Source organism: Erythranthe guttata, chromosome 12 (genome assembly GCF_056151865.1).
Source record: "Erythranthe guttata isolate IM_541 chromosome 12, IM_541, whole genome shotgun sequence".
Lineage (NCBI taxonomy): Eukaryota > Viridiplantae > Streptophyta > Magnoliopsida > Lamiales > Phrymaceae > Erythranthe > Erythranthe guttata.
Window position 1 is genome coordinate 17,327,288 of NC_142544.1, and position 20,462 is coordinate 17,347,749.

The following is a 20,462-nucleotide window of genomic DNA, read 5'->3' on the forward strand; positions in this document are numbered from 1 at the left end:
AGAATAAAAAAGATTCTATGAAAAATTACACCATAAAGAGGTCAGTGTCAGACGGAAACAAATATCGCAAGAATTTCGATAATTACGAATAAGTGCGAGAGTTTTTCGTACTTAAGCCTAAATTCAGGTCTTTTTTTCTTCATAATTTACCATTTTTTATATAAATGTAACATAATTCAATTGATCTTGTTCTTTATTTCAAAATTTTATTCACTTGATCATAATTTTATTTACTAGAAGAGCATAAGCATCTTTAAGGAATTCAAGAAAAGCATATTCTACAACATAAATTGCATATTCGTTTAAAAGCATAGTGTGTAAATAAGCTCTTAAAATTAGACTGCATATACGGTTTATTCTTTTATTATTATCTCCATCTAAAATACTTAATTTTTTTTTGTAATTACGGAAATAATTAATCCAAATACTCTCGTATGTGGTTAGCCTAGTGTTGTTTACGGCGTTCGTATGGTTTGTAAGCTATTATATGAGAATGTAGCTTTATCCAACACACCTACATGGTTATCTGCATTCATTACAAAAAAGAAATAATTAGAAAAATAATTAATGCAAATACTCTAATTTTTTTTAATTAGAAAAATAATTAATCCAAATACTCCAATTTTGTTCCACTGTTCCTTGCTTTTAGTCCAAGTTATAAAACGGAACTTAATCGAACGGCCCAAAATAATTCCACAATCCTAAATCTAAAACGGACGGTCCAGATAATTCAACCCAACAAAATAGGGTCATAAATGCTTTTTTCAGCAATTGTACACAGCTAATTTATTAGTCGATATGCCCAACAAAACCAAAACCACCGCTTCCTCACCGTCTCTGTTTTCTCTCTCTCTAAAACTCTCTCTCTAAATTTCTCTCAGAAAAAAAAAAAAAAAAAACTGAACGAGAAGAAAAATGGTGTTTGTCAAGGGACCAGGCCTTTACCCCGACATTGGCAAGAGAGCTAGAGGCACGTATTTTTTTTTTACGGATTTATGTATATATATAAATATATATTTGGCTGTATATATTTCCGTAATTTTTGTAAATGGTGTTTGGTTTCGCCGTTCCGATGATATAAATCGGAAATAATTTGTTTGTTTTATACTTTATTTTTTTGTTTAATTTACAGATCTTCTCTACAAGGATTATCAGGGTGACCAGAAGTTTACTCTCACTACGTACACTTCAAATGGCGTGGTTAGTGTTTGTATTTGTTTCTTCTGTGTAGTAATTTTTATTTATTTTTAATGAATTGGTGTTTATGTGAGGATTAATGTTTCGGATTTATTAGGTTTTATGACGAGATAGGATTCGGCTGTTTAAACTATTGATTAACATATGAAAAAGGAAATTAACATGGATTAGATAATGATTTTCGTTGTGTTATGTTGATCAATTACAAGTGTTGTTTGTTTCATTGTCGTTTTGATGGTGTGGTTACGAAAGCTAAATAGTCACGTGTTTGATTTGTTCGCTATGCTGCTTCGTGATCGTTCGATTCGTTTTTCGGTTTTCAGGCAATTACTTCGTCTGGAACTCAGAAAGGCGATCTGTTTTTGGCTGATGTCAGCACGCAGATGAAGAACAAGAACATCACAACTGACGTCAAAGTCGATACCAACTCTAATGTTAGTCGTTTACTTTTCTTATTTGTTTATACCTGCGACTTTGAATCCAAATCCTAGTTGCAATATTTGCTTTTTGATGTGTACTGGCGAGACGATAGTGTGTTACGTGCGTATATGTTTCGGTAATGTATAAAAAGGTACCAAAAGGCAAAAGAAGTTGACCAATACCGCCGTTGAGCTCTACCGTTAAAAGAAAACAGTACCACAAAAATTTAAATCCTCTAGTGATTTTCAAACCAGAATTTTGCGATTTTTCAAAGTTTAGAAGGGAAATATGTTCCATGAGAGTACTGTGTGCAAAGAAAATCGTACGATGTATATAAACGATTGATCATGTCATCCGTGGACCAAAGTGTAACTTCCATTTTTTTTTCGGTCTTGAAGCAATTGAGAAGTGGATTTAACTTTTGATTTGGATTTTCTTGGTAATTCTTTTATCCTCTCGTTTTAGATATCTATTTTATTTTAGTTTCTTAATAGTGGTTGCCGTTATGTCTACAAATTAGATTAGTTCCTGATATACATTGGAAACGTTTCTTCAATTTGGTTTGTTGTGAGCGCCGAACGGTGGAATCATTCTTCACCATCTTATGTTTGTCATTTGTTCGAAAATCACTTTAAGTCGGCCTTTCCGTAATTACTCCACATAAATCTGGTAGTGTGTTGATAAGTCGGATTGCGTCAGTAATTAAAGTATGTCTGAACATTCTTTACAAAACCAAGTATATGGCCATTTATAACCACCATTTAACAAAAACGATGTCATGTTATAAATATATAGGTGTACACAACCTTCACTGTTGACGAGCCTGCTCCTGGAGTGAAGGCTATCTTTAGCTTTGTTGCTCCTGACCAAAAGTCCGGAAAGGTAAATTTTACTTCTCCATACAGTAAAAATAAAGGCAAACGGGGTTAAAAAATCTGATGTATTTCTGGTAAATTGGAGTAACAGGTGGAACTTCAATATTTTCACGAGTATTCTGGAATCAGTACAAGCCTTGGTCTCACTGCAAAGCCCATCGTCAACTTCTCTGGTGTTGCGGGCAATCACACCTTCGCTTTCGGTACTGATGTGTCATTCGACACCGAAACTGGAAATTTTATCAAATCAAACGCTGCACTCAGTTTTACCACCGCTGACCTCGTTGCTTCCTTGGGACTGTGAGTTCCTTTGTTAGTTTATTTAAAAAACAAATAAAAATTTGTTTTGGTGATTTTACATATTTACCCCAGAGTTGAGGCTGATTTGATGATTTATACAGGAGTGATAAGGGCGAAACAGTCACTGCTTCCTACTTCCACACGGTAAGCCCGTTGACCAATACTGCAGTTGGAGCAGAGATGGTCCACAGCTTTTCGACCAATGAAAACACGCTTACCATCGGGACCCAGCATTTACTGGACCCTCTAACCGCGGTTAAAGCTCGAGTGAACAACTATGGTAAGGCGAGTGCTCTTATTCAGCACGAATGGCGTCCGAAATCTCTGATAACTATTTCAGGTGAAGTGGACACAAGGGCTATAGAGAAAAGTGCAAAGGTTGGACTTGCTGTTGCTCTTAAACCATGAAATCCGAATTTCTACGGGTTTCAAAACATTTTTTTTCTTTTGGTTTCTAAGATGCGGAGCTAGCAATAATAAAGTAGATTTTTATCGATTATAGCTAGCTTGGCTTGGATTTCCATGTCTGCTTGTAATGTGATCTCGGGTTTTTCTTGTTATATCCAATGCTTTTTGTGTTGTAAAAAGAATTATTAAATGACGAGTCTTGTCGAAATTGTTGTTGGTTCAAAATGGACGGTTCGAAATGTGTCGTTTAATTCTTTGGTGATTTCTCCGCTGCTTGTCGGAAATTGATCAATATAGAATTGCAGCCGTTTCATTTGAAATCTATTAGAATGAAATTATCAAGTATATTTGAACGAATTTATTTTATATTACATATCAATTTCTTAAATAATATAGAATTATGTTAAATAATTTCTCTATGTTTTCCAAACCATTTCCTTTTCAATTAAATTCAAAATTATTATTCATCGAATACATCTTTTCCACTAATTGCTCAGACGGTACTTTGTCAATACAAGATAATGATGCCAGCACAGCAATTTTATCTCTTACACAAAAAAAAAAAAAAAAAAAAGAAGAAAAATTTAACTAAAATAATATAACTTCTTTAATCAAATTCAGAGCTCAAAATATAATTTTTTGAAAAATAAATAAATAATAATAATAATATTCGTTCATTTTAAATACTGATGAGTATTTCAGGTTAACAGTGATGGAGCTGGCATTTTGGTTCTTACACGTAACCAAATACCATGCAATAAATCAATTCCAAAAGGGGGAAATCAAATACATTTTAGGGATTCAAAGATCCACTACTGAATAGTGAAAAAACTGTTTCCATTTATAGATTTCGATGAACACCGCCGTGAGATTTCCTTCCGCTTCGCTCTCTTCTTCTTCATCTGTTTTCTTCTCCAATTTTCCGAGAAATTCCGTTTCCATGGAAACAATTATTCCGGCGAATTTGAATCTCATCGGAAAAGGAAAACCCTCTCATTTTTCAACCATCTCCGCTTCCAATGATCGCCATGGGTCTCCTCGAGAATCCACTTTTCGGGTAATTTTTTTTCGATCTTTCGTCACTCTTGTAAATTATCTACTGAACTTCTATGATTTTTTTTTTTTATTTTTTTTTTATCTATTGAACAAGCATGTTAGGTTTTAGTGTATTGTGTATAGCCCTGCTTGGTGCAGACCAGGTTGTTGTGTGGGTAAAAAACACTTAAATTGTGTGTAAGATGATTAGCTTTCTTGACAGTAATCAATTAGTGTTTTTATTGTATTTGAGCATTAATTGTCCGATATCGATAATATCATATGCTCGGAGGTTGCGAATAATAAGATCGATTTCGCAAGAATATCCAACTTTCATTGGTCATCTTATTTGCATACATAAGCAATGGCATATTGTTGATAAATTTTATAATGATGTTTGTTTAGCCTTTTTTCCGATTGAGCTGGTTTTGTTCACTTTATGATAGCCGAAGATACACAATTACGAGATTATGTTAATTTTATTTGGCAACAAAAAAAAAAAAAAAACTGAGTGAAAACTGTGTTTTTCCATTGCAGGGAGGGGAATCTTTCTTCAGGAATATCTTGGCAACTATGGAGAACGTTTATCTGAATAAGAACCCCACAGCAAAATCCATATTGGATCTTGTTCGTTCGGTAGATGATGATCGAATATGCTATGATCATTTTGCGTTTAGGTCGTTTGGGGTAATATGTTGTATTCTTTTCAATTAGTCGAGTTTATTGCAATTAGTACCCTTGTGTTATATCAAATTGTTAAAAAACTACCCCATGTTATTTTATCGGCAAAACCCCCCTATGCATGATTTAGTTTTTTTAAGCAGTTACTAGCCTCGGTAGGGGGTTGCGTGCTAAAAAAAATGAATCATAGGGGGTATTTGGCTAATAAAATAACATAGGGTAGTTCTCTAGCAATTCGATATAACACAGGGGTACTAATTGCAATTAACCCTTTTCACTTATATTACTATTGAAGTGAATTTTTGGAAGGAATATTAAGGAATGTAATTGCTTATTAGGTGGATGGTCATGGAATCGATTCTATGGCAAAACTTTTTGTGGATTTTGGTTATGTACAAAGAGAAGAATTGAGATTCCCTGCAAAGAAATTGAAAGCTTTTTGGTTTTCGCCTCCGAATATTCCACATTCAGGTGATGGTACGGGTGTTAATGGACCATTGCCGAGGATATTTATATCGGAACTTCTTGTTGATCAAATGAGTTCAGAAGCTCAGGTTTAATTTAGAGTTTACTTGATTGTATTTTCTTGAATTTATTATGAGAATCACACTTGTTGATTAGTTGTTCAATTTACTTGCTACTTGTGCAGAAAATAATTAGAAAATACACTAAATTATCGGGAAATGGAAATATGCACGCGTCTGTAGCCAGTGCACTGGGATGTTTGACATGGGAAAAACCTGCGTACACTGAATTCCAACAGTTGGCTAGGTATGTAATAACTAATAAATTTTTTTTTTTATTTTTAAATTTTTTTTTTTTTTCTGAATTTAGAACAAGGACTAGAACTTGTATTTGGGTTATCAGACATTAGTTTTTTCTTGCTACGTGCATATGATTTTTTTCCAGGGAAAGTGAATATGCTGCATGGACTCTCGTTAATGGATACACGGTAAATCACGTCACTATATCTGCTCATCGCCTTAAATCACACTTACAGAAGATTGGAAATCTTAATCAGTTCATTGAGGAGAATGGTTTCAAGTTGAACTCTGAAGGAGGTGTTCTTAAGGGTAAGCGTTTTCTTCCCTTATTTTTTATTTTTATTTTTTGCTTAAATATTTATTCTTGGAGATGCCTCTGGTAATAATTCTTTCCCCCCCTAAATTTAGATTAGTGTATTATTCCCGAGAAATCTTCAAATAAGATATATGACTTACCATGTTATTGTGTTTTTTTGTATCAGTAAGCCCTGATGGTCTCTTGTTACAAAGTTCAACGGTGGCAGATTCAGCTTCATTCCAATTTGCTGAAGGAATCACGGAATCGATTCCTTGCTCATACATTGAGTTTGCCGAACGCCTCGTACTTCCTGAGTTCAAAGATCTACCGGAGAATAAGGTCTTTTTCTTTTTGGTTTTTTATCCTTTAGCTGAACCTTTTGCCATTCTACGTATTATTTAATTTCTCGAGCACTGATGATTAATTTTGTTCCCTTTGCATAGGTGGAAGAGTTTCATAGGAGAGACGGTTTTGAGGTTGGAAATGCTGACAAGATATTCGAGAGCACATCTATCGATCAGCTTACCAGGAAGTCCGTGTGACTCAGTAAACACTAATATACTATGTTCGATGTCTAGTATGCCCGTTTATCGTTACTAAATAAGCTACTGTTTATAAATAAATTGTTAACTAAGAACCACTTTCTGACTCAATAAGTATGAATAACAAGAAACACAAATTGTTGTTGCTAATGCTAATCTACTCCAGGTAGACCTCGACGTCGGTTCGCAGATTTCACCCTCGTTTTTTTTCTTCTTGTGCATAAAACTCTTCGAAAAGTTAAAATTTTCATAAAATTCATAAAAAAAGAAATACAAATTAGACCCATATGGAGGGAGATAAGACATAAGAGGAAGATGAACCATAATAATCTCCGATGTACACTACGCATCTTCAAGAATTATACATACATTTAATAATTCACTTCCAAATCGTTAAAAACGTGTGACGTATATCTTACAAGAGCGACCGAGGCGTTCCAAAAACACCATGTCCATATCTTACGGTTTGCCGCTCGGTTTGGGCGAATTATTAGTAAACTGATGAAACAACGGTGAAGCATGAGTACCACCATTGGGAATCGAGAGCCGCCTCTGAATATTCTGGTGGCTGTTCCTCGAGAAAGACCCGTTAGTTCGGAGCCCGTTTTTACCGTTCGGGCTCGAGTTGACTCGGTCAGCTTGCATGGTCTGGAAGTAGTAAGACGAGCTAGCCATGTCTTTGAGGCTGGGCAGAGGCTTCAAAGCTTCGACAACTTCACTCATCAGAGGCCTCGATTTCGAGTCACGGCTCAGGCAGCGTGCCGCCAGATGGGCGGCTCTTTGGGCACCTTTGATGGAGAAGTGGCCTTCGAGACGAGGATCTATCAGGCGGTAGAACCGCCTCCGCTCGCCCAGGTGGGGCCGGGCCCACTCCACGAGGTTGTGCTCCCCGTTTGGACGGTTTTTGTCCATTGATCTTCTACCTGTTAGCATCTCGAGGAGGACTACTCCGAAGCTGTATACGTCGCTTTTTGAGGTGAGGTGTCCTGCAATAGATACAGATACATATCTCTATCAGAGACCAAAATCATAATTACCAAAAAACACCCTGAAGTTTGTTGCTGTCTTAAATTGTTCCATAATTACCAAAAAGAACCCTGAAGTTTGGTGGAATCTATTTGACTCCATGGAATAATCTCAAAATACCAATTTTACCCTCGGGGGTAATTGTAATAGTACGTAAGCAAGATTTTACATTGTTCCCTTCTGGTGTGAATTTTGATGAATTGCACGGAATATTCCTCAAAATACCAATTTTACCCTCAGTGATAATTGTAACAACATGAAAGCAAGATCTACATTGTCCTCTTATTCCATGGAATATTCTTAAGAAATTGAGGATAATTGTAATAATATGAAAGCAAAATCCGCAATAAAAAAGAAAAACAAAAACGTTTACCCGTCATGACATATTCTGGGGCTGCGTAACCATAGGTACCCATCACACGTGTAGAAACATGAGTTTTTCCTTCATCCGGGGCATCTTTAGCAAGTCCAAAATCGGAAAGTTTGGCATTATATTCCTGTAAGAATAGAGTCATTTTATCAGACACCATTTCTTGTAAGATTATTACATGTTTTGGGCACAAGTGTAATTTAGACAAAAATGTAGTTTATTATCGAAAACTCACAGCATCCAATAGGATGTTAGATGTCTTAAAATCCCGATATATAACCGGTCTTTCCGCTTCCTCGTGCAGAAAAGCGAGCCCCTCTGCAGCACCAAGAGCCACTTTCATCCTTATAGACCAAGGAAGTGGCAGCGACCCTATAAATTAAACAACGCTCTCAAAAAAAAAATCTTGCATTAAAAAAGAAATCGAAATTTCAAGAACGAAAAGTGCACTAAAAGAAGGGTAGTTACGTACTTCTGAATAAATGGTTCTCCAAGCTTCCCCTGGGCATGAACTCATAAACGAGCAGCCTCTGGTCATCTTCGATGCAGTAACCGATTAATTTAACCAAATTTGGATGAACCAGGTCACCCAAAAAATTCACTTCAGCCTGCCAAACAATAACAAATTATAAAATAAAAAAAATAAATAAAAAAGTTCAAGAAAATCGAGTCGACAAAAAGATCCAAACCAGCCATTCTTTGTGCCCTTGTAGTCCATCGTGATTTAGGGTTTTGACAGCAACCGTGAGTCCTGTACCGGGTTTAACCGGTGCTGTACCGTTCTCTTCGATCCATCCTTTGAACACACAACCGAACCCTCCTTCACCGAGAAGTGATTCCGGTCTAAAATTTCTTGTGGCCAATTTAAGGTCGTTAAACGTAAATTTTCTGAGGCGAGAAGAAACTTTGAGCTCGTCTTCTGGTTTGGAGCTCGATGAACTACTTTCAGCATTGCTTGTGGAGGTGGACGGGATTACGGGCACAACGGGCTGGTCTCTGCTAGTACCATTCGTAGATTTACTTTCTGCTTGCATGCACAATTTGAAAACAACGGATAAGAAGAAATAAATGCTTAGTAATGTAACTTACCTTATATTATCTTATCGATGTGTAACAAATTCTATGACCACAAAAGGCACAGAAACAAATTATATAGCATGTACAATCGCTGTCGAAGGACACATGGCAATTTTAAGCATATGGGACATTGAATTATATATTTGGGTGCACGTAAAAGTGAAAACTAGACACATGTTTCTTGAATCTGAGAGTATAAACTATAAACCATCTTCCTAAATATTAAATGTTCGTATGTTTCTTGAATTTTATCAGATATCGTTTCAAAATTCATAGATCCCAGAAGATCATCCTTCCTCGTTTCTTATCTTCGTGCAATCAGTAGAGCGCATCAAATCATATAAACGAAACAGAATCAGTACAACTTGCAAGTTTAGCAACTACATCCCAACTCCAAAAAAAACGGAAATAACTCTCTTTAATCATATCAAGCTAAACTGGGAATTAATACGATCGATGATAAAAGATAAAAACCGAATTGCAAACACGACAGCTGAAGCGAAACCGGGATATTACCTTGAGTGCTGCTGATGCCACTTATAGAGCTATCGACTTTAGATCTCGAAGTAATACAGCTGCCAATAAACCTAAACCTAATGCAACATCCACTCTTCTTAGCAGCATTATCATTTTTTTTCTTCTTCTCCTTCAATTTCTTAACTTCCCAAGACTCCCCTTTTAATCCTTCATCACCTAATCCCATCTCTTCACATACAAAATTTCATACAAAATTCCCACAAATTAAAAAAAAAATTAAAAAAAAAAATTGATCGATCCCACCTCCTCACTATACCAAATTAATCCCTAAATTTGAGTGAATCCCACAGAATTACCTACAACAACCTCGAACCCATTACAGAAAATAAATCGAAAGTAAGAAAAACCCAAATCGCCAAAAGAAAAAAAAGGCAATTCAAAACACCCAACAAAACTTGGAGCCAGCTGCTCAATCCGAATAGCTGCAATAACAAATTTCCGATTGAAATTGAAACCCAGATGTAATCGATGAAATTAACAGAGACCCAGTTGGAAAGTGGAGCAGAAAAACCCAGAGTGAGAGGGTGCAGAGTGATTACAGATCACATGCTTGCTTGACCTTCAAAGCAGGGATAAAACTTTGGTCATCGGCACTGTGCAACAAGCGAAGCTGGAATCACATACTATTAATAATAATTACAGTGGCGATAGATACATAGATAATAATAATACTCTCTCTCTCTCAGCCCGCAAAAAAAGATGCCGAAATTTTCAACGAAAGACTCGCAATTCGCTGAGTACAAATGTACAGTACTCAAACAAGAAAAAGGAAAATGGAAAAAAGAAAAGAAAAAAAAGAACAAGAAGATATTCCGGTACTATTTATATTTAATTACAATTAATGCAGTATATTTTTTTAAGTTTGTTCCTTGTCCTGTAATGCTTTATTTATTAGTAGGTCAAATTACGAAAAAAAACTCCACTTCTGGTTAGGTAATTACACTCACCCTTTTAACTATAAATTTTGTTAGACGTCCACCTTTATGGAGTCAAATTCAACGTAATCTTTTAGATTATGTGGAATGTTCTCTAGTTTGTACATGTTTTTGAAGTTTATGATGTACCACAATCTGATATTTACAAGTCAAGAGACACATATTATGATCATTTTCGTTCCAAAATGAGGAGCTTGAATGGAAAAAAATGGGTACAAACTAGAAAATATTCCACACAATCTAGAAGATTTCATTAAATTTGACACAGCAGAGGTGGACGTGTAAGAAGATTCATAGTTAACCTACTAAATCCATCCGGAGCCACAATACTACAGTACTGGTAAAATAGTAAATCTTTGATATAAAGCAGGAGCGATGTGGGGATGCCTCGTTTCTCTATGTTGGCTCCACCACAGCTGATGTGTCATGTCACGATCAGATGCACCACCATAGAGTCAATAATAACCTACTAAATCAATTTCCATGTGAATACATAGCAATTTCATGAGCAAAAATCCGGTGAAGCAACTTCCACAAAGTGTATTTTCTGTGCCTCTGCCGAAATGAAGCCAAAAAGGGAAAAAGAAATCGGACATTGTAGTTGAAGACTAACCGAGATTCGTTTTGTCTATCATGTAGGATAACTCATGATGGTTAAGTATTGCAAGAATCATATACATAGTATGCTTACACAGTTCACAATTGAACAGAACTACTTTTAACAACAAATTAAATCCCAATTTGAAAGCTCGTTTTCCATATCAGTCTGCCATTGAAACGGACGGACGATAGTTTTCACTCTGTACTCTAAGCCTTTTACCTCAGACTCTGGATCTATTGAGTTTCAAATCAATTCAGCAGGTGCACATTAAACTCTTGATATTGGATCATTACCAACTTGCATAGCTCCTTTGAATAGAGAAATATGAAAGAGCCAACTCACGTATATTGCCAGAACCACAATGAAATCAACAACTTGTACAATAGTGTAACCGCCTCAGACAATGCCAGTGGAAATGCTCGAAGTTGCAGTTATCTTCAGTGATTGCTCGGGTATATAAATAAGACCTGTCATACCAAAAAATACAAAATCATCAACCTAAGGAACTGGTTTCTTAAATTATACAAGAATAAAGCAAGAAGAGGATTCGTCTCTATTATTTGAATAAAAGACTTGCACAATCAATATATCTAGTTCTTCCACGAGCAGCAAATAACATTTTAATAAGAATATACGTGTTCTTTGTACCATTGTTCAAAACCAGCCCCAATTTCTAAATTCAAATTCATATTGAGGAAACCTTGTGCTTGTCATTTTTATGTGCATGCCTGAGAAACATGAAATTTTTCTAATTTCTTTTACCTTTCTCCTTAACCTCTATTTGCAGAGAATCAAGAGTGATGATGCCATCAGTCAATGGAAGCACTTCAAGCTTGACAGTTGCTGTAGATTGAGAAGGGACACATCTGATACAAAGAGAAGTAGGTTCTTGAGAAGCTGATCAAGTTCAATACTGAAACAAACGAAATAAATAGAGACAACATACCCTAGTGGAACTCTACTCTGTAACCATAAATGGGTGCAACCCAGATCACTGTTCGGAACCACATCAGCCATGGTTCGGTCATTAGTGGACCCATCTTCAACTTTAAATCCTTGATCCAGGGCCACTGGGCTCAGTCCATGCAAAACAGCTCCTTGCCTATCACTATTTACTCCCTCAGCTAACTCGGCAGAAGATGAAGGACTCGAAGGTGAGGATGGGGAACTACTTAAAGGTACTACAGAAGGAGGAGAAGTAAATGAAGCTGGGGCAAGAACTGTTAACGTCAGATTTTCGGAGGTCATATTTGATGCTTGAAGAGTTAAAACCTGAAAATTTTGAACCACTTAAGACGAAGCTGCAATTCAGCATTAAAAGAAACTGGTTAATTGAATTCATATATAACCTGAACCGGAAGGTCAGTGCCATCAGATCTATGAGTTTGTCTGGACATTTCAGATGCCACAGAGATCATAAGATCCCGTGAAATACGAGGTCTCCAGCTTGTTGGCTGCTTAAAGAACAGCTTTGATTCTACAAGCATGCAGAGAGAGTTAAAATTGGCATAAACAAAGTGATATCCCACCAAGTTATCGTGGAAATTGTGATGAAAAACTATGGGTCTATACCAGTATAATTGCATCGACATGATACAAGAACTGCATATTGATCGGCAGGTGATCCACTGTGTTTCATTTCGATATTGGAGGACTGATTCCAGCTGGATGCAGAATTGCCAGCTGGCAAGCGTGATGGTCGTTGATTACTGTCATGGTGAGCCTTGGACTGCTTCCAGAATGTAGTTGCCGGTTTGAGGATGAAAGAATGTTCTTCACCAGGCCTGTCAATCATATACCACATGCAATGGTTAAAATTTTGAGATCAAGAAACAATATTCTATTGTTGGACATGACAATTCCAGTTATATATGAACTATCTATTGATGTAGAAGAAGGAAATAAATCTCATAATGGATCATGCACACACATCCTGCATCTATTTAGATAAATAACTTTATTAGAGGATTTTATGCAGAAGAAACCTGAGTGCTAAATTTGGTAAACTGTAGTCGTTCCCAGATTCAATACAAGCAATTGGTAAAAATAATGGCGGTCCACCTTTTGATGCCTCTTCAAAAACTATTGTTAAGGCATCTATAAACACCACAATTTCTGGTACATGTGCAGGGGAAACATTCTGCAAAGACAAGTTTGATATTATTTACATGTCGTATTGAAAACCTAAACAGAATTATTTGGGATGGGGAAGGGGGTAAAAGAAACCATACCTTTACATGGACGCAAAGAAGATCGTCAGTGTTGCAATTAACAGAATAGGAACGAATTTCTACCGGTTGAATTAATTCTATTTTTCTCCTCCACCTTCTTCCAGGTGTAAAAATTCCTTCCAAACCACACCTAACAGAAAACCTCTCTTCTTGCAATGGCACAGCACGGAAAGATAACAGTCCTTCATTTACACCTTTTTCACACTCCACAAACTTCTTGAATGAAAATTGATTTCGATCTTCTGGATCAGAGATAGGTTCAGCAGTGGGAGGTGTGACGGCTGGGGGTGGTGGTGTATTTGGTGGAAGTGAGGACATAGAATAACTTCTAAAATGACCAAAAGAGAAAATCTGAGAACTTGACGACCCAGATACTGTGGGTTTCGTAGAGGTGCTACGAATACTTGAACTGGAACTCAATGTAGGAGGAGTTAAAAGACGAGCTGGAGGAGGACTATAATTATCCAAAGGAAGCAACCATTTCAATAATTCACCATAAGGATCTTGATTCAAAGATGTGGAGATGTTGTCTTTCTCCAGGATCGGATTTCTTTCTTCATACTTCTCAAATTGAAGAATTTCAAGGATGGGATCCCTAACAAACTGAACACCAACATTTACCTGTAAAAGAACCTGCATCCTTCCAAACAAGAAAATGATATTTAAATTAGTAGTAATACATAAAACTCAAGGCCGACACTAACAAAAATATCTGGAAGAAACAAAGTATTTTGTGTAGGAAACAGGAGAAGGTGCAAGTCATCCTTAGATGTATCGAAATGGAAAATGCTACACTTTGCACCTAATTTATGAAAATTAAAGTTTTTCTATCGTGGACTTGGCATATGACGTAAAGTGTAACTTAAATGCAAATTTACAGATCTCAAACATAAATTTACTCGCAGAGGCACCAAAGCAGGCTGTCAATACATGCAAAAATGTCAGACAAAATGATGGTGGCTGCTAAGACAGTTTCAGCTAGAACTCTAGATATACACTAAACCATAGGAGTGGCTTTTATATTAATCAACACAAAACTAGTTTGACATGAAACAAGAGGCCGCATTCTTTAGCTCAATGAGGTAGCATAACTATCTATGAGTACTCATTTCTGTATGTCAACACCATATTTGGCACAACTAACATAGCTGACAGAACAAGCTTCTTTGAACCATTAGAAAAGATGTCCTATCTTATACTTGAACTGCATTTGCAAACACCTCAACCATCACATAAGTTTTTCCGAAGGCACAATATTTTGCAACATGAGCAGAAACTTCATATATAACTACCTTTTAGATTCTAGATTCACAAGTTAAAGAATATGGATAGTAACCTACAAGCAGAACCACGTAAAGTATTACGGTACGACCAAGATACTTGATCAATAAGAGACCTACAAACTTTTCTCAAGTTTATGTGAAACACACCACTATGTCTCCATTTGTAAGGGAGCAGCACTTGACAGCACCTCTTGCCAGTCCCCCAGAAGTGCGGGCATCAAATTCCCCTTTGTCAATTGCAGCACTCATAGGATTCTTCTTTTTCATGGCCATTTCAGTTTCTGAAGAATCTCCTGTCACTTGTTCTTCAGAAGATCTATGAAACTCTTCTTGCGATCTTCTTTTAGACCAAAGTGGTTCGTTTGATTCCGCAATTCGAGCAAAAAAATGAGAATTTTTAAATCTTTGCAACAATTGTTTGGTCTGTCTTTCGTGATCTTCCATCCTAAGGAGAGATGCACCAGTTGAAACATCCTTATTTGAATCAATTTTCTCTTTCATCACAATTTCACCAGGTTGATTATCTTGATCATCAGAACCTGCACCCACTGTCGGAGAGGCGGCATGTGTTTCTCCTCCAATGTTACCATTTTGTTTCTTCAAGCTTTCTCCAATCCCATTTTTATTCATGACAGCAGCAACTTTAAATGGTGTAATTATTTCTATATCCTGCTTATAAGCAGACAGGCATGCAAGAATTCGGATTTGTTCACCTAAGACAAAGTACATATGCAAATATGTAAGAAAAAAAATGTCACAGGCTAGAAACCTACAAGTGAAAAGCAGAGATGGAACACATTAGGGGAAAGGTCAACATAGACACACAAACAGATACCAGGAAAAACAAAGCTGCGGTCCAGAGAATGAAGTGAAAGAATATCTGGTGCCTCTGTCCAACTGTCCGGAACTTCTTCTGACCAAAAAAAAAATCTCATGAGTTAAAATTGTTAATGTAAAGTTTCAAACATTTTAACAGATCAGCTACAGTAGAGCTCTAAACTAACTTCATCCGTGATTCCAACTCACAACCATGCCAAATCCACTAACTATTTAGCTACTTTGTCTTGGAAGAGAAACAAGAATGTAACTACTAACTATCAGGTATCAAAGACATAGATAAACGAAGGGCTTTCGAGCACTATGCTTTGGTTTGAGGTCCCTGGATAAAGAATGTCTTAAATCTGTTTCAATCATCCAAATATATGATTAGGAAAATAATTCAATCAGCAAATTTGTCCTTTTTATCCTTATGTATGAAACACAAAGATATAGAAAAAAATTTTTCTAGAAGGTACAATTATCTTGGTAAAATTATAGATATTTCCCTTCCCTGCATCCACAGGTAGACAACTTGATTGTTCTAAGCAACACCATAGAACTGGAATCCAACTATGATCTAAAGAATAAAGAGACAGGTCTAACAAAATTTGATGTGAATAACTCCTTATCACAAATTCAATTTTTCACAGTAAGGAGTCATCTAAATAACTATTCAAGTTGTCATGTTCACAAATAATTAAACAATTACGAGCAAGAAATAGGTCATACTCTTTGGAATAATGATCAACCCCTCATCTTCAGCAACATCTATATGGCTATCAACTTGAGAGTGAGCCTTTCCATTTGAAACTGCTGGCCTGCCATTCTCATCCCCAAATACGTCACTCTCTGCATTGGATGTTTCAGAAGGCTTACTTTGCGGAAATACATCTTCACCGATTAAACCCTGTAAAGTGGTAGCAGCTTTCGACACGTCATTTTCCCCTACTAGATTCTCTTTACCAGACTGCAGCTCAGCTGCAGTCTGATTATTTGACCGCAGCATCAAGAAATTCATATTCCGCCGACTTTCTGCAAACACCAAAAGAGATCAAAACTTATAGTTTCAACTGTTTCATTGCCGTGCAAAAGCGAGACTAGAAATCATTTCTCATACAAGAATCAACTATCAGCATGGTCCCTCAATCCAAATTTCCAACTATCAACCTCACATGTAGGTCAATAAGAGAAAACCTAAATCTTTTTTCAATGTAATCTCTCAACAAACCCCACATAAAACCAAAATTCAAAACAGAAGCAATCATCACAAACACTTGAAATCAAAATCAGAACACAAAAAACAACGAACTTCCACAAATGGAAACCCATCGATTCAGCAAAAGAGACAGAAGTTCTTCACTCTTCAACCATTCAGTTTAATCAATCAATTGACGTATCTATCAATTATTGTTAAGTATCGAACAATTCGACATTCCTTCAATTGGATGCAAATGCTAATTCGAAGTGAAAACTGAAAGTGATCGGAAAATTCACCTGATCGGAGTAGCAGCGAACCGGTCCGATGAGTAATCGGGTTAAAGGATCCCCGCAGTCGACGGGAAATGCGAGATTGAGAGTTGGATCTGTACCCAAACTGGCGGAGTAGTTTAAGTACAGTGAGCCTCACACACAGTAGATCACACACTCTTCTTCTCCGACTTTCTTCGTATCAGGATCTTTCAACTGTGTCCGTTCTGAAAAATAAATAAAATCATTTAATAATTTATTTTATTTAAATAAATAATTAATTAATATGAGTAACTTAAATATTCGAAAAATAAAATTCAAATTAATTCAAAGTTCGTATTAAAATTGAAGCACGAAATTAAACATTACTAATATTCCATAAAATTAGTAGCTACACTTCTGCAATAAATTTTATATGTACTTACTTAAAAGAAAAAAAGACAATTTTATCCTTAAAACAATGCAACTTATAATACGACCATCGTTAAATTAGTAATGTTAGTCATATTTAACGCAAGATTGTTAAAGTATTAATAATAGATCAAATATAAAGAAACTGAACATCGTAATAGCTAATTAATTAATTAGTCAATAGAAATTAAAAAGGTAAATAATTCAATCTAAATTAAATTAATTTGTTTCGTGCAATCGAACGAGTCGAAAATAATTAGTAAAATGTAAATATCCAATAGTATATATTTATTTAGGGTAAATTACAACCACCCCTTAAGGTATGGTTAAATTACAAAACTCCATTTTGTTTGGGTAATTACAACCACCCATCAACTATAAATATTTTTACACGTCCATCGTTACGGTTTCAAATTTAGTGGAATTTTCGAGATTATATGGAATATTATTACTTTTTTACCCGTTTTATCCCATGCGATCTCCACATTTTGAAGCAAGATGATCATAATATGTGTTTTTTGGCTTGTAGATATCAGATTGTGGTTCATCAGAAACTGTATTTTGACACAAACTAGAGTACATTCCACGAAATCTAGATGATTATGTTGAATTTGACACCATAAGTACGGAGATATAAGAAAAAATCATAGTTGAGGGGTAGATGTAATTATCCAAACAAGAGGGGTTTTTTCGTAAATTAACCATACCTCAGGGGTGGTTGTAATTTACCCTATTTATTTTATTTGCAAGTCCAAAGCCCATATCATAAGGCCCAATAAGGAGATTATATGGCCCGTATTTGTAACTGGTCTTAGATCTGTAAGTCCAAATACCATATCATAAGGCCCAACAATGAGATTATATGGCCCGTATTCCACATAATCACGAAAACACGACCATAAAATTAAAAAAAAATAATTAAAATTATTATATCACCATGTATATAGTAATAAATTGATATAACCATGCCATTTTATTTCTTATTTTAGCCAAAAAAAATATATATAAAAAAATCCCCATATTAATTGCAAAGAGAGTATTCGAGCAATTAAAAAACAAAAAATATTCATATACGTGGCAATTATTCAGACAGACGTTAACGTAATACATTACAATATTGGAGGGGTCATGGCCCCCCGTCGTATACTGGCTCCACCACCGCTTATAAATGACGTAGAAACAAATGAGAAGGAGAGTGTATAAATAAAAAAACAAGTTGCAATTCCAGAGCAGCCGAAATGAAATTTAATGAAAAGTCCAAAGCTAGATAACGTAAGCCACAAAATAAAGCGCGTGGACTGCACACGCTAGAAATACGTATACGTGGATGGATAAGTATTAGCCCCCGCTCTTTTTCTATCTGTTTTTGTTTATGTTTTTTTAATTGCACTAATTATCTATTAAACAAATAAAGATATTTGGCTTCTCGGTTAGAAGAGGGAGCAATTATTTGGTTGTTACGTATCTCATCTTTATATTTAGAATTATTTGTCATATTTAGTGATGAAACCAAATTTTTATAATTAGGGGTTGAATATACTTTAAAATAAAAGATAATCAAAATAAATTAATGACAATAATGATTGTTCAAGAGTGACGACGACCCTAGAATTTTGTGGACATTTAGGATTTAAAAAAAAATCAGAAGATAGGAAAATAAATTTTATCACGTTTTTTATGCATTAATTCGGACTTGAACGGACATAAAAATTAGGTGGACTAAATAAATATATATGTATAATCTAGTGGATTTTCTTCCATTGAAGGTGGACTTGAGTATGCTCCTTTATTATTTTTCTATATTGTTTTCAATTACAAATACTTAATTTTACTTTTTATATAAAATCAAATTATTAAATGTTATAGTAACACAGTTTAATTCCAATAAATTATATATCTTATATATAAAAGAAAGAAACGCTAGGGCAACCCTAAGAAACCCTAATGTCATATTTGTAAAAAAAAATTCGATTTTTATCTCCTAAATATTATTTTCGAATTTTATCAGATTAATATCTCCTAAAGACTATTTTAAATATTATTTTAGATTTTTATCTCCTAAATATTATTTTAGATTTTTATCTCTCAAATATTATTTTAAATAATATTTTCGAATTTTATCAAATTTATATCTCCTAAATATAATTTTAAATATTATTTTCGATTTTTAGCAGATTTTTATCTCCTAAATATTATTTTCCATTTTTATCAGATTATTATTTCATCAATATTATTTGAAATATTATTTTCATTTTTTATCAAATTTTTATCTCTTAAATATTATTTTCGAATTTTATCAAATTTATATCTCCTAAATATTATTTTAAATATTTTTTTCGAGTTTTATTAGATTTTTATAAGATTTTTATCTCATAAATATTATTGTCGATTTTATCAGATTTTTGTCTCCTAAATATTATTTTCGATTTTTATCTCTTAAATATTATTTTACATATTATTTTCGATTTTTATCTAATTTTTATCTCCTAAATATTATTTTAAATAATATTTTTGATAATTATCAAATTTTTATCTCCTAAATAGTATTTTAATTATTAATTTCGTATATTATCAAATTTTATCTCATTAACATTATTTTAAATTTTATTTTCGTTTTTTATCAAACTTTTATCTCCTAAGTATTATTTTAAATATTATTTTCGATTTCTATCAGATTTTAATCTCCCAAATATTATTTTTTGATTTTTTTATCAATTTTTTATCTCCTAAATATTATTTTTGATTTTCATCAAATTTTATCTCCTAAATATTATTTTCGATTTTTATCAGTTTTTTTATCCCCCGAACCACCCCAGTCACTCATCTTTTTAGCCGTAAATATCTCTAATGCACAACCAATTAAATCTCCTAAATATTCATTTATCTTCTAATTTTCAGCCATAAACATCTCAACATTTAAATATCATTTTTTGATGATAAAATAGTAATTATCATATTCCCAAAGATGGACGATTCCCGAAGATTTTCCTTAAGACTTTCAACACTTTCAACTTCTCTCTTCTACTTCAACACATTTGTGTTTTTTGTGTTTTATCTTCTTATTTATATCCCACCTCTCAACTTCTCCACCCCAGTTTTATCTCTCCCCATTTCTACGAAATGTTTGTGGCTTCATAAAAGGTTAGCTATTTTGCAATTTGTTTTCTCTTCGTAGTTCATAATAA

General features: G+C 34.7%; 4 protein-coding genes across 5 annotated transcripts; 2 read left to right on the forward strand and 2 right to left on the reverse strand.

Annotated features, from left to right (window-relative positions):
• The first annotated feature begins 652 nt into the window (after positions 1 to 652).
• On the forward strand, positions 653 to 3,425 carry LOC105967650 (mitochondrial outer membrane protein porin of 36 kDa). Its single transcript, XM_012992263.2, has 6 exons — positions 653 to 970; positions 1,133 to 1,200; positions 1,521 to 1,631; positions 2,413 to 2,499; positions 2,584 to 2,792; positions 2,894 to 3,425. Exons 1-6 carry the CDS (start codon positions 916 to 918, stop codon positions 3,198 to 3,200), a joined length of 837 nt encoding a protein of 278 aa, XP_012847717.1. The 5' UTR covers positions 653 to 915; the 3' UTR covers positions 3,201 to 3,425.
• Positions 3,426 to 3,824: 399 nt separating this feature from the next.
• On the forward strand, positions 3,825 to 6,670 carry LOC105967574 (2-oxoadipate dioxygenase/decarboxylase, chloroplastic). The gene is made up of 7 exons (XM_012992178.2): positions 3,825 to 4,257; positions 4,773 to 4,922; positions 5,255 to 5,470; positions 5,566 to 5,687; positions 5,826 to 5,989; positions 6,163 to 6,317; positions 6,422 to 6,670. Exons 1-7 carry the CDS (start codon positions 4,054 to 4,056, stop codon positions 6,518 to 6,520), a joined length of 1,110 nt encoding a protein of 369 aa, XP_012847632.1. The 5' UTR covers positions 3,825 to 4,053; the 3' UTR covers positions 6,521 to 6,670.
• Positions 6,671 to 6,749: 79 nt separating this feature from the next.
• LOC105967573 (serine/threonine-protein kinase PBL34) lies at positions 6,750 to 10,327 on the reverse strand. Its single transcript, XM_088827181.1, has 7 exons — positions 10,070 to 10,327; positions 9,510 to 9,952; positions 8,606 to 8,940; positions 8,389 to 8,524; positions 8,152 to 8,288; positions 7,920 to 8,043; positions 6,750 to 7,506 (listed from the first exon to the last, which is right to left on the reverse strand). The coding sequence occupies exons 2-7, from the start codon at positions 9,694 to 9,696 to the stop codon at positions 6,980 to 6,982; spliced, it is 1,446 nt and encodes a 481-aa protein (XP_088683307.1). The 5' UTR covers positions 9,697 to 9,952; positions 10,070 to 10,327; the 3' UTR covers positions 6,750 to 6,979.
• A 656-nt stretch (positions 10,328 to 10,983) lies between these two features.
• Positions 10,984 to 17,285, reverse strand: LOC105967602 (heat-inducible transcription repressor). Of its 2 annotated transcripts, none has more exons than XM_012992207.2 (11): positions 16,894 to 17,285; positions 16,129 to 16,431; positions 15,416 to 15,493; positions 14,728 to 15,293; positions 13,298 to 13,930; positions 13,052 to 13,206; positions 12,639 to 12,850; positions 12,416 to 12,543; positions 12,013 to 12,338; positions 11,829 to 11,932; positions 10,984 to 11,533 (listed from the first exon to the last, which is right to left on the reverse strand). In XM_012992207.2, the coding sequence occupies exons 2-11, from the start codon at positions 16,415 to 16,417 to the stop codon at positions 11,463 to 11,465; spliced, it is 2,562 nt and encodes an 853-aa protein (XP_012847661.2). In that variant the 5' UTR covers positions 16,418 to 16,431; positions 16,894 to 17,285; the 3' UTR covers positions 10,984 to 11,462. The 2 variants fall into 2 exon arrangements, with proteins under 2 accessions (XP_012847661.2, XP_088683305.1); XM_088827179.1 differs by having other exon boundaries at positions 15,416 to 15,490; positions 16,894 to 17,141.
• Between the last annotated feature and the right edge of the window lie 3,177 nt (positions 17,286 to 20,462).

Coding starts and splice junctions, on each gene's coding strand:
- LOC105967650 (XM_012992263.2), top strand. CDS start 916: ATGGTGTTTGTCAAGGGACCAGGCCTTTACCCCGACATTGGCAAGAGA. Junction 1,632..2,412: donor AAGTCGATACCAACTCTAAT/GTTAGTCGTTTA, acceptor ATAAATATATAG/GTGTACACAACCTTCACTGT. Junction 2,500..2,583: donor CTGACCAAAAGTCCGGAAAG/GTAAATTTTACT, acceptor TTGGAGTAACAG/GTGGAACTTCAATATTTTCA.
- LOC105967574 (XM_012992178.2), top strand. CDS start 4,054: ATGAACACCGCCGTGAGATTTCCTTCCGCTTCGCTCTCTTCTTCTTCA. Junction 4,258..4,772: donor CTCGAGAATCCACTTTTCGG/GTAATTTTTTTT, acceptor TTTCCATTGCAG/GGAGGGGAATCTTTCTTCAG. Junction 5,990..6,162: donor TGAAGGAGGTGTTCTTAAGG/GTAAGCGTTTTC, acceptor TTTTTGTATCAG/TAAGCCCTGATGGTCTCTTG.
- LOC105967573 (XM_088827181.1), bottom strand. CDS start 9,696: ATGGGATTAGGTGATGAAGGATTAAAAGGGGAGTCTTGGGAAGTTAAG. Junction 8,525..8,605: donor AAGGGCACAAAGAATGGCTG/GTTTGGATCTTT, acceptor ATTGTTTGGCAG/GCTGAAGTGAATTTTTTGGG. Junction 8,044..8,151: donor CTAACATCCTATTGGATGCT/GTGAGTTTTCGA, acceptor CTATTCTTACAG/GAATATAATGCCAAACTTTC.
- LOC105967602 (XM_012992207.2), bottom strand. CDS start 16,417: ATGAATTTCTTGATGCTGCGGTCAAATAATCAGACTGCAGCTGAGCTG. Junction 15,294..15,415: donor CCGCAGCTTTGTTTTTCCTG/GTATCTGTTTGT, acceptor ACTTTGTCTTAG/GTGAACAAATCCGAATTCTT. Junction 13,931..14,727: donor TTACAAATGGAGACATAGTG/GTGTGTTTCACA, acceptor GGAAGGATGCAG/GTTCTTTTACAGGTAAATGT.